This window comes from Cyprinodon variegatus, unplaced genomic scaffold (assembly GCF_000732505.1).
Source record: "Cyprinodon variegatus isolate N-32 unplaced genomic scaffold, C_variegatus-1.0 Scaffold172, whole genome shotgun sequence".
Classification (NCBI taxonomy): Eukaryota; Metazoa; Chordata; class Actinopteri; order Cyprinodontiformes; family Cyprinodontidae; genus Cyprinodon; species Cyprinodon variegatus.
This window is the reverse complement of record NW_015150625.1, coordinates 523,228-536,150: the sequence shown is the minus strand read 5'-3', so window position 1 is coordinate 536,150 and position 12,923 is coordinate 523,228. Positions and strand designations below refer to the sequence as shown.

At 38.1% G+C, this 12,923-nt stretch overlaps 1 protein-coding gene across 1 annotated transcript in view; it reads right to left on the bottom strand.

Annotated features, from left to right (window-relative positions):
- Window positions 1–4,747: 4,747 nt before the first annotated feature.
- Window positions 4,748–12,923, bottom strand: part of LOC107087076 (sushi domain-containing protein 3-like) — a 27,865-nt gene continuing 19,689 nt past the window's right edge. Inside the window, exons 2-5 of the mRNA XM_015378430.1 lie at window positions 8,357–8,548; window positions 8,026–8,179; window positions 7,761–7,946; window positions 4,748–6,447 (exon numbers count right to left, since the gene is read on the bottom strand). Of these exons, the coding sequence (XP_015233916.1) occupies window positions 6,111–6,447; window positions 7,761–7,946; window positions 8,026–8,179; window positions 8,357–8,548 (869 nt within the window). The 3' untranslated portion in view covers window positions 4,748–6,110. The remainder of the gene's footprint in view (window positions 6,448–7,760; window positions 7,947–8,025; window positions 8,180–8,356; window positions 8,549–12,923) is intronic.

Here is a 12,923-nt window from a genome sequence, read left to right as displayed (position 1 = left end):
TTACCATTGCAGACCTCACCCTAACCCAATTGACACCTTAGTCCTAAACCTAACCATTAGTAAAATAGCATGTGAGGACCGTCAAAACGTCCTCACTTTGCAACAACTGGCCCTCAATCTGATGGTGAAATTAGTGTAATAGACAGATGCAGTTTTAAAAAATTTATTAAAAATACTTTGAAAAATGTAAATATTTGTGCAAAGTATTAAGCGTTGGTTTTTTAATATTACATGTATTTGGATTTTAATTTAATTATTTTGAGGCCTGATCGACACAAGTTCATGGAAGTTGCGTTGTCATGGAAACGTCAAGCAAGCTTGTGATCGCTGAGTAAAGAGGTACTTTATCCTGATCCTATTCAGTAACGTTTAAATGGTATAATAATATAATTATTTCCTTGAGGTTTGCATAAAAAGATTTTGGAGCTAATAGAGTCACATGTGACATAAACACTGTGACTCATGTTCATGCCAGCTGACCAATTCTATATTGTTATAGTGTTATTGTAAAGTTTAATTAATAGCGCGTGTATTCACCTGAGAACTGATGGTGTCTTTGTGTTACAGACCCTGGTTGTGTAATGCGTAGTATTGAATAATAAACAACAAACTACTTAATCATAATCTACTTATTTATTGTATTTTAAATAGGTCTATAGGCCCATAGGTCTTTTATCCAAAAATAACAAACAAAAAATGTCACAGCAACCCCTGTTCAAAATGACTTTGGAAGTATATGGAACAGTCAGAGACCCTTCGAATGCATTATGGCTGTGGAAATTCTAAATCTGCTGGCTCATGGCAACCACAAAAGAACTTAAAATCAGAGGCAACTGGACTTTTAATCAGTTTTTCTGGAGATGTTTGGCACCTATCCAAAATCCAAAAAAATCTTTGGCAAATGTTCAAACACATAAACCATACTTCAACAACCCAGGTGAACAAGGGGTGGGTCTTTGGTTTTATTTAACTTGGAATGGCCTTCAGAGGATAGACCTGTTGCTTAAAAGATTAGCACTCCAAATAAAAAAAGCTCACAAAGATAGAGAATCGTCTTTTTCTCCTAAAATGTCCACCCCTACTGGATCTTACATCCATAAAACATGAAACATGCTAACAGCACAAACCAATATAGAAACGGATGCAATTATCAAGCTCTTTTTACTTTGATATTTAAAAATTATGCCTAAGTGTGCACCTCTAAAATTAAGAACTATTTCTAGGTGAAAACCTGCTGATCTTTGGCGTCCCTTCAGATCGGCGAGTTCCTGACTGGTTGGAAGCCACTGATGCACAGAATTTTGAGCAGAAATATTTTTGGAGGCAGAAATGTCTCTGCGCTCGTGCTGCGGATCCCTGCAGGGTTTTGGGGATATTTTCAGACTTTCACCAGATGTGTGCTGTGCTTGGATCTCCCCCCCCTGCCTTGCAACACCAGGACAAAGATAGTGGAGTGTTTCAACTAAACAGGATAGAACAAATTCTCTGAAGGTGGTTTTTGTCCAGGCCTGCAAACAGTAATGCCTAAAAATGCCCTGATTTAGCTTGGAGGATGTGTTCAAATAAATCAAGATCTCTTTAGCCTGAAATTTGATTTATTTGTTCAATTCACACTTTTAATAAAATGTTAAAAGAAATTAGCTAAAAGGCTTTAAATGACAAAATAAACACTAAAGCAATTTTGTTTTTTATTTGCAGACGAGGTACTAAGTAGAACGACATATAAAAGCATTCTTACCCCTTGGAGAATTCTCAGTTTGTAACCAGCCTGGCTGCGCTCCTGTGCCACGACATGCAAACACATTCAAACCAAGAAGTGACAAAACAAATGAGCAGGTGATAAATGTTGATTTTTCTCCATAAATGCAAAATTTTTCTTATTGGTTGTCTCTCTAACGATGCATCAACCATATCAGTTAACAAGTCAAATTTGTATAGAAGAAATCTAAATACGCTAAGCTTAAAAGTCAACGTTTTGACTAAAGTTTGTTTAAAAGGCTATGTGTTTACCTTAAACTGGGTGTTAAATTAGGAACAATATTGGGATATAATTTTCTTCCGCTCTTAAAAAGACGTGGAAGACTCTGGTTTATGGCAGCTGATGAAGCCAAAGATGGCAAATGCACCTATAGTTAAGAACGTTAATTGTTTTTTGCCATACTGGGTACCAAGTATGGTACAGTCTTTGCAGAGTAACCAAGTTTTCTGTAACTGTTAGAAATAAAAAGCAGGCGATCACATTAAAATAAAAATATTTTATTCAGTTTAATACATCTTACACAGCAGTTCACTTTCAGAAATTATGAAAGTCTATCCGACTCAACCCATTCAAAAACAGAAGACTGTGACTTTATTTCCATTTTAATTTAAGTTCAACTAATAGAATAAAATAAAAAGAAGAAGAAAAAAAATTTCACATTAAACCTAAATGCGTACATGATACCACTGGGACAAAAAAAAATGAAGATTATTGTTAAACTACAGAGCTTTGGAAAAGTATTCTTGAACTTTTCCACATTTTATCAAGATACAAACAAACCTTGATATCTTTCATTGAGCTTTAATGTGAAAAAAACTAATGTAATGTAATGTAGGGTATTGGAATCTAGAAGGAAATTAATGAAATAGGTTTCTATTTTTTAATAATAAATATCTGACAAAATTTCCTCAGTCTCATGCTGCAGGGATGATATTTCTTTATCAACCTCTAGAAGCTGGTATGGACCTTCAACTGGGATGAAGCATACACCAAGAAAAACAATGAAACAGATTAGATAAATATTATTTTAATTTATTAGTTGTTCCTAAATTAAATCCAACAGAATATCTGCAACAAGAATCGAAAAACTGTTCTTCATGAACTTTTCCTGTCTGATCAGGTCAAAGATCAACAAAAAACATGGGTGGATACCCTCTAGGTTTGCAACTGTAAGATATATTTATACTTTTGCCAGGGACTGTATATGTTTGAAGTGGACACACAATAGCAGAGTTTGCAATTCATTTCCATTTGTAATACAACTTTAATGATGTAAAACATGACACATTCTTAAAGGAATCTATTTTGTAATTGTAATAATAGAGTTTATTTGAGAAATATTTAGTTTCTATGTAAATAAACAGTCCTTTTAAATATTATAAACTATTAATTTTTAATACATTTAAATTCGTAGGGAAATCATATTTAAATTTCTAATCATTCTGGCTTAAACATGTATATAAATGTACTCTTTATCAGGCTATATTGTCGCAAAATTTAGAACATTTCTATAAAAAAAAAAAATCCTGTCTTAAAGGCTGTGTATTTTTTCTTTTCTCGTTATCTTATGCAGGCCAGTTAGTTATATGTCAGCTTGTACACCTAAATTCGGCCAATCATATATCAAAAGTCATCTGTCAATGAAATTTTTTCGGTAATAGCATCTTGATTCATATGTTGCAGCTAATATATGCAACCGTTGAAATAAGTACTTTACCACCGAGTTCCATCCCAGTGTTCACGGGGATGGACGTCTGTGTCTTCAGCAGGCGTAGAGCTAACAGAACTGGCAGCGTTGCGAGGCAAGGGCTCAAACATGTACGGCTGTAAGCCTTCTACACCAAACCAAGCTTCTGCCGCCCTGGCGTCCTCTTCCACAACATCTTTGTCCCCGCTTTCCTCCTCTGAATAAAAAATGGATGACGGAGACTCATCCACGACCTCTGACACTAAACTCTCCTCCTCTTCCATGTTTCCACTGTCCATAGCGTTCCTAGATAGTGTCGTTTTCTAAGTCACCAATTTAGTGCTACTTGGTCCCAATGGAATTTCCCATTGGGAACCTACTAGCACTAAGTTGCTAACTGGTTAGCAAGATGCTTCCGACAAACTGGCCACAACCAAACTTGCTTGCGAACCTTCGGCCACAATAATCTCGACCTTTAATAAACGACCAATCACATTCACTTTATTCACTTGTGTAAAGCACTTTCATCTCTTTTCATCGAGGCACCACTCGGGAGAATTTGGAAATGCAACGGTCTGAACAGCCGCTTATCTACGACTTTAAATACAATATTATTGCCATATGTTTATGCTACTATACTTGCAGAGTAAATGATGTATTCTAGGTCCTGTAGCGCTTGCACTGTCCAGTTGTTAGCTTGGAGCTATTACTCCAGTTCGAACTGAAAAGGTTGAATCAGATGGTTCACTGAGAGTGTTGATATTTGTGAAGTTTCTGAGGCTTTTTATGGTTAGCAACGGGATCAAAACATTTTCAGAATTATCTTTTACAAAGACTGGAAGAGGCTTTCTGTCACTTTAATCGGTTGTTCGTTATCTTTTATTTCACATTAGCCGTAGCTAGTGGTTTTAGCTCTAGCTAATATAGTAAACATTAGATCACAAGCTGATCACATTAAATGTTTCTGTAGATATCTTCTGTATAATGGCTCATGAAAACTTTGGCTACGTTCACACTGCAGGCCTTAATCCTCAATTCCAATTTTTTCGTGAAATCTGATTTTTTTTACGTTGCAGTTCACATTTCCAAATATATGCGACTTGTATGTGATCTCCTGTGTGAACTGCAGTCATACAATACAAGTGTCCCGCATGCACAGTAGAGGATGCAATTAAGTCCTAGGCCAGCGTGCTCTTTTTTTCCGAAAGTAAACATGGATGTAAGTGCCGGCACGCATCTAGCGGTCTTTTCCAACCATAAAAACTCAATATTTTCAAGATGGTTAAACATAAATACTGCTCTCCGCATCATCATCTGCCATGGTTGTTGTTTTTCTTGCCGCTTCTGCTTAGCAAGACCCAGAATAGTGACCTTTGTCGGGTATAAATGACGTTCTGGCCGTTCATACACAGGTTTGAAAAGCATTTGAAAAGATCAGATTCATATCGGATTCAGGACCACATAGCCAAGTGGCCTGGGTTGGATTGGAAGAAATTGGATCTGTGTTGTTCAGACTGCCATGAAAAGATCAGATCCAGGTCGTATATGGGCAAAAAATAGGATTTAGGTCACTTCAGGCTGCAGTGTGAATGTAGCCTTTGAGCCAGCCACTTGTTGCAGTGTCAAAATTCAAACAACTCTGCTAATGTTAGCCTTCCTGCGTTTACTCTGTAGGTTTCAGTGCAGTTAGACCTAACTGCATCACTAACCCAGCATGCATTGCGCAGGTTAACAAATGGTGATCTCCATGAGTGAAAAATATAACAATATCATCTATGAGGCAAATATGAGTTTTGATGTATCATAAAATGGACATTTGTAGGTTAATAAGAAAATGAAAACATATTCAGGCCAGCATCTTTAATTAGTCCTGGATCCCTTTAAAACTTTTATTTTCATCAGCTTAAGAGTTACTCTTTTAAACCCTGGTCCTACCAAAAGCTTTAACTGCTCTACCCTAAGCAAATCAGATCACATCTGTCAGTCAGATAACATAGAGAAACCACAAATACAAATTGTTTAGGTGTCGCAGGTCAGCTGAGAATCATCTCTATAGTTTAAACAAACAGTGCAAGAGGGACTTAAAACAGCAGCATTTCAGTCACTAATGGTTTAGAAAGTACCAGAATTTATTAGGAAAAGCTGCATTCATGAAACTAATCTCAAAGGTAAATATATCCTTTCATTAAGATCTTTTTTAGATCAGAAACACCTGGAAAAGGCTGAAAATAAATTAAATGGCCTAGAGCTGCCCAAACACACCTACTGTTGCATGTTTCTTATATATTTTAGATTAGTGCACAAATTCTATCCCCAACCCAAGCCCCTAGGTTCACTGGTTTCATAGAATTCCTTGCAAAATGGTGCAGAAACCAGTTTTCTAAGAGGACCTTCTATTTCTGCAAGACCTAAGAAAACAAACCATTGACTGGTTGAGTTCTGGCCACAGAAAAGTGCATCAAACATGCAGTAAGAAGGAGTGCTTTGTCGTTTGCCTCCTGTCCTTCTTATCTGCAATGGAGCAGGGTTTTTTCAGACTTCTGTGGGAGAAAAGGGGGATAAGAAAGAGTAGAAGGTCTTCTCTAGAACTCAAGTCTGTCCCCCTCTTTCTCTGAGCTCACTGCATATCCAGCTTGAACAACCTACAGAATCAGAGGATGGAAGTTACTGCCATGGCCTCTGAGGTGGCGGGTTTGGGTTGGGGTAAATGGGTGCTGGTGTTGGATGGGGGTAGGCAGGTACAGCAGCGTTGGGGTTGGGCGGATATGTTGGTGTTGGGTATTGTGCCATTATCGGTGGCTGGCTTTGGGTAGTGGTGTGCGCCGGGGAGGATCCTCCAGAGGAAGATGGAGGAAGGTGGAGATACATTGGGGCCGACGGCGCGGAAGGAGCAGAGGGCGCGGTAGGGGTCGGGACCCTCTGAAGGACCACATGTGGGTACAGCTGCGACTCAGAACGGTAGAGTCCAGGCAGGGAGGTCTTCAGCAAACTCTCCTGACTCCTGAACAGGACACAGAAGAAGAGAAAAAAAAAGTCTGCTTTTATTCAGAAGGAATGTAATCCTAAAGTTCATTAGAAAGGTAGAGGCTCCAACAATCTGCAATCAATAGACGCCTAAAAGCATTTGTGTTTGGGTTTGGAAAAAAATAATGCTAATACTATCAAGAACACTGCGGCCTGACATTCCATTTAGCATTTTCTCACCATTAGAAAATAAATATAGGACAATGCAAATCCCTCAAGAAGAACCACAAAGTGGTGCCTTGTAGAGTTGCAGCTAATGTCTAATGACTAACCTGGCCTACAAGCTGAATTCTTGTGTTTTTCACAAAAACACGGCAATCCAACTTGCATGGCTACGGCTTCAACTAATCGAGACTGAACCAATGGCTGGTGGTATTGTGGTTCAAGGTAGGACGTATAGATGTGACGAAAGCAAGAGCAGCCGCTGGACAATGCTATCACATCTGTTTAGTCAGAATCTACGATTTTATCTTTGGAAAAGGAACAGCAAGAGCGTTAAGCATAAACTGTTGTGGTTTCTCATTGAGTCTGCTGCTATTTGGTCTTTTACCGTGATTGGCTTTAACTAAACTTTGGTAGGCAGACACTAGGTGTTGCTTCACCCAGCTCAGACAGTTCTGCTGAATGTCCCTCCTTCACGAACAGATTCTATAGGAACAGTCCACGATTATTAATGAGTAGAACTAATTCTAAACATTATCAGTCTGGCTTGTTGTTTTTTCCAGGAACTGCTAGGGTAAAACCAGAACAATACAAGGAAGAACCACAAGGAGGCGGCCTGTGGATTCGAATAACAGGAACACATTATTTTAAACAAATCTTGCATGCAAAGAATTTAGATTTCCAGCCATCCAAAGTCAAGCAAGTTAAAGCCAATGCTTATTATTCTGCCATTAGTCCAACTGATCCCCAAGTTTTTGGCCCAGATATTTTTAGTCCCCATTGATTTTTCTTCATTTGCACTGATGAATCAGCACATGCCCAAACAAATAAAATCAACAAAATGCTAAAATTGACCAGAATTATGACAAGCTGATTTTATTGTATATTTTTAACATGTATATTTATTATATTACATTTGCTTTATTATGATTTTGAATGTATTTTTAATTGTTTGATGGGGTATTTAATTATTTGATTGTACATTTTATGATTTAATGGTATATTCAATATTTTCATAATCATATGTTGGATAAATACAAAAAGTACACCTTCACATTTTATAATATATTTTGACTCTCAATGTGCCTTAAGGATCACATCATAATCCTTGTGAAAAACCATCTGTACCGTTGGTATCCTCTGTTCTCGTATCCACCGAGGCCTCCTGTCAGGTAGAGGGGACTGTCAGGAGCGAGGCGGGGGTTCATCCTTTGGGACAGGTGGAAGATCTTTGGTGGCGGGAAGGCTTCCCACTCTCCTTCCTCTGTCTCCAGCCAACACTCACTGCGGCGACCTGATCGCTTCTCTCTGCGTCTGACCAAGATGAACCACTTTCAGCTTACCACGACTAGACAACAGTGAATGAGTTTCCCAGCCATGTATTCAAGCCCACCTGCTGCGGCCCTCTTTCTTGGCACGGTCCCGACTTGACCGCTCCTGCAGGCAGCAGACGAGGAAGGACAAGGACATGGCAAAAATGACGATGCCACTCACAACTGAGGCTAACACCGCCACTCTCAGTCCTCTGTCCTCCGGTCTGGGGATTGCTGATACAAGACAGAACAAAATTATATCAACTGATGATTTAACCCCAACCTTTTTTCTATCTAGATTATGGTGTAAGAATCAGCTTTAAGCCTGAGATGTTTAGAAAATAATGTCTTTTTTTTTTCTAAGTTGCATATATGATTAAGGAAAAAAACATTCAGAGATGATCTACAGACCTTCACAGACGGGCAGGTAGTTGCTCCAATGGGCTTTTCCCCTTCTGACATAGCAGGAGATTTTGTCACTGCCGACCAGCTGGTATCCCTCTCTGCACCAGAAGGCTAGCACACTGCCAATCGACATGCCAGTACCACTCTCCACGTAGAAGGAACCCCGGCGAGGTGGCAGGACAGGGACACAGGACAGGCCTGATTACCAAAGAACAAATAAGACCAAGTGTCATCATCATAGACTTTGATTTTTTTTTTTACCACCCTGCTTAAGTGTTGCTAACCTTTAACAGTCCACACTAAAAAAAGAACTCTACAAGTTTTCTTATCGGGAAATTATGAAAGAGTTCAGATTCTCTTTTTAAGACATTTTCTTTGATTAAAAAAGCCAAATTCACATTTATGGTAAACCTTCAATATGTTTATTGCTGATGTTATTTTGGGATTTTTGTTCTTGTAGCTGTTAATTTTTATCTCACATAAGCCCAGAAAAACATTGCTTATATTTCCTCTGATTCAAAAATGTCATAGCAGCAATGAATTGTGGGTTATACTGTACAATTCAAGGGTGCTTAGAGGGCCTGGGGGACAGAGCGCTCTTTGTAATGGGGCACCCCACACTAACTCTCAAAAGGAATGCGCAATTGAGTGCCGCAAGAGCGAAACTGTGAGTATTAGGGCAGACAAATTGGTTGAGTTCAAATGTCCACCCTAATCACTATATAGGGCCCTATATAGTGCCCTATTACACCATTTTAGATGAGTGTCCGAATGTGTAGTGGATGAAAAAGTGTGTTACTATCACAAGTTCTTGAGGACTACCCAGAAACATTGTTAGTTCTAATTATAGCCCCAGCCTATATACGAGTCCGGCCGTTATTTACCTCCGCCGACAGCGAGACCGGCCATTATTAGAGTCCCGGCCGCTAATGGAATACAGGCAAATATTAGAGGATTTACGGTATTCTTAAAATAGAATGGCAGGCAGATCTTTAAGTTATCAGGTACTTTTTCCATGGAACCAACTATCAGTTTTATTCTGTGAGGCAGACACCCTGTCCACTTTTAAGACTGGGATTAAAACTTTCCCTTTTGATAAAGCTTAGCGTTAGAGTGGCTCGGGTTATCCGGAGTTATCTATGTAGTTGTGCTGCTATGGGCTTGGGCTGCCAGAAGACATGATGACCCCTTTTCCTTTATTTGGTTTATGCTCCTTCTATTCTCAAAATTTAACAGAAAGATGGATTGATGAACATGGGGTGCATGGATATCCATTTATTTGGCAGGGCTATTTGCTACATTTCAATTTTGTAGAATTCTATTACAATAAAATCTACAAAGTTTGACTTTTCAAAACTTACATATGTATCAAATGAAAAATAAGTCATAGATTACACCATAAATAATGGCATTTTGTGCAGCTTGGTAATGTTCCAATGGCTTTTTTGTGTTTTCCAGATGTTCTAATGAGCAACTGCCAGAGGGATGCAGTGCTCCGCTCTGTGATTTACTGTGTCAGCATTAGCGTAATCTGTGTGTATATATGTGTGTTTATGTGTGTGTGAAGCGATTTCATTCCACTGTAAGACCCTGTGAACATGCAAGCTGCTCTCTGCTGATTAGGAGTGACAGATGGGTGTATTTCTGCAATGCTAGAGACAGTGAGAGAGACGATCCCGTGATCTTCTGCAAAGACGATGGCATACACATCAAAGCATACACAGCAGACACGTGCATACAGGGATACAGGGTACAGTACTGAAAAACACATGCAGACTAGCTTGTTTTTTTTTCTGTTTCAGATGTTTTGCTGTGCTATATTTCTCCTGCAATTGGGCTGGCAAAAAAACAACAACAACAAAAACATGCATGTTGTATGTAATGCCCACACCCACATCAATTGAACCAATGGGCTTTCTGAATGCCGAATCTTTTACATACATTAAAAGAGTTTTTGGAACAAATTTGGATTATTCCTAAAACATTCCAGTGATGGCCAACATGGGAATCCCTCCTGACCCTGAGTGTGAAGAAATCACAACCTGATTCATAAAGTAAATGAGTGACTCAACCATCTCTATTATCACACAATACAGTGAATTGTACAGTACCAGAAAAGGGTGAAATACAAGCAGTTTTAGTAAGAACCAAATGGCAAAGCAGTCCTCTGCAGCATTTATGTGTTTATACGTTTGCTTGACTAAACTTACTGCAGCCATTAGCTTTAGCCACTTGCGCAGAGGTGTTGCAGGCTTACTTTAGCTGTTAGCCCATCTAAAGTATTCCAGGCTAACTTTAGTTGTTAGCTCATCAGAGGTATTCTAGACTAACTTTAGCTGTTAGTTTGGAGGCATCTCAGGCTAACTTAAGCTGTTAGCTTGGAGGTCTTCCAGGCAAACTTAAGCTGTTAGCTTGGAGGTCTTCCGGGCTAGCTTAGGCTGTTAGCTTGGAGGTCTTCCAGGCTAGCTTAGGCTGTTAGCTTGGAGGTCTTCCAGGCTAACTTAAGCTATTATTTCTGAGACATCTCAGGCTAACATAAGCTGTTAGCCTAGAGGCTTTTAAGGCTAACTTTACCCGTTAGTTTGGAGGTATTTAAGATCACACATATGTTTCATTCATTTGAGCAACTCTTATGACCAGCCTAACACTAAATCAAAAAAGGAAATTATAAAATAACCAGTTTTCTTTTTTCTTTTTTACTTTTGCAAACAAACAACTACATATATTAACATGAGTAAAGATTATAGAAATATTCTAGAATTAATGAATAGGGACACAGCTTTGATAGTTTTTCTGATAGTGGAGGAAGAACAGAAAAATAAAGCTTTGGTTCTTTTATAAAACAGACTCTTGAAGGTTTGATTATAATAACCTTGCACTTGTGAATTAAAAAATTTGGCTAACCAACTCTTTGACTAATACCTTACTGCAACATTGCCTGAGGTGCTTGTTTCATCGGCCTACTTCTTGACCAACAGAAATACATCACACTCAGAAAGTGACAACATCAGCAGTTCCGTACAGTGTTGTACGCATGATCAATTCCCTTCTCGGCTTGTTTCCATCATTGCATCACAGCCCATCCACAGGCATGGCATATTTTCAGAGCGTTTTCAGGGGAATTACGTACATTCATGTGGAGGCACACATTTTCTGAGCTGTGTATCTACTTAGAGAAAGTTTCTAAAATTGCGACCCTTTGTTTTTTTCCTTTTCTGATTTCTTCTAAGCATCACCTCGACCCAAATCCATATGCTTAGCATTTTATGAAATCCTTATTAACCCTGGGTTTTCATATTTTTGTTGTGGGGATTATTTAGTTTTGGTTTTTTTTAGCATAATTTTCACAATGGTCTTTAGCCTACGTCCAGTATCTGGGACAGAACCTTTTAGCATTGATCATTTGTGTCAGCACAGGTACATGACGTAACAATCAGTAATAAGAGTCAAACAGGTGATAAAACATTACATCAACTCAAAAAAATAAAAATTCCCTATATTATTCTTTATTTGCTTCACCAATTTTAAGACAATAATGTTGGATTTTTAGACCATAATAGATTGTGCAAGTACATTCACACATTCTTGAAATAATCTGTCAAAGGTCGTATTTTAAGGACATTTGATGTTTTTTAAAGACTTGATAAAGATGTCAGAAAAGAATATTTATTACCGAATAAGTAATATCTTTATGGTGTATTTTGAAGGCCTGCAATTTTCCCCTCATTACAGTTGCTGTTTAAAAAAAAAAAAAAAAGATTAGGACCTTCTTTCATGTGTTTGTCATCATATAAAACTTGTCAGAAATAATAAAAACGACATTTGCATCTGAATGAGATCAGGATATTAAACTGAAAGGAGGTGACATTCATGCAGGCAGATCATCGTCCCATTTTTAGGCACAAAGAGAGCTCATGCATTGCTTATCTGATTGTCATATAAATTTCCTTTTATTGTTACTTTCATTTGGACTGCAGTTGGCTCTATCAGCAGATTATTGCATCAAACAAAGAAGAAAAAAACTGGTTAACAGAAAAAAACAAACGATATTCTAAGCTTTTACCTTTATTTTTGTACCTTTTTTTCTTTTGGGTTCCCAAATTTTGACTAAACATTGAAACTGTTTTTTAATTAACATTTCAAACTAACTGTAACTGGGACATATAGATAGTTTCCCCCTCTAACGACCTTTTATCCAAGAAGATAAGCAATCATTAATTGAACTAATCGAAAATCAAGTTTGACTGCTGTCAGTTTGTGCATTTGGCTTGCTAATGTAAGTGATTCTTTACCGGTGTAGACAGAGTGTCTGTATTGTGTATCATGAGTTTATAAGAAATCCTTGCATTTGCTTTGAGTATCAGTTATATATATTAAAGCTACAGTGTGTAATAATTACAGGGATATACAGTCAGAAATGTAATATATTATACATAACTATGTTATTTTATCATCATCTACGAGCTCCGCCTCTTAACGTTAATATTTGCGTTTCCTTAGAATTCGTTATTTATAATTACATAGGAGCGGGTCTCGCAGCCATGGAGGCAGACATCTTTGCGCTACGGCAGCG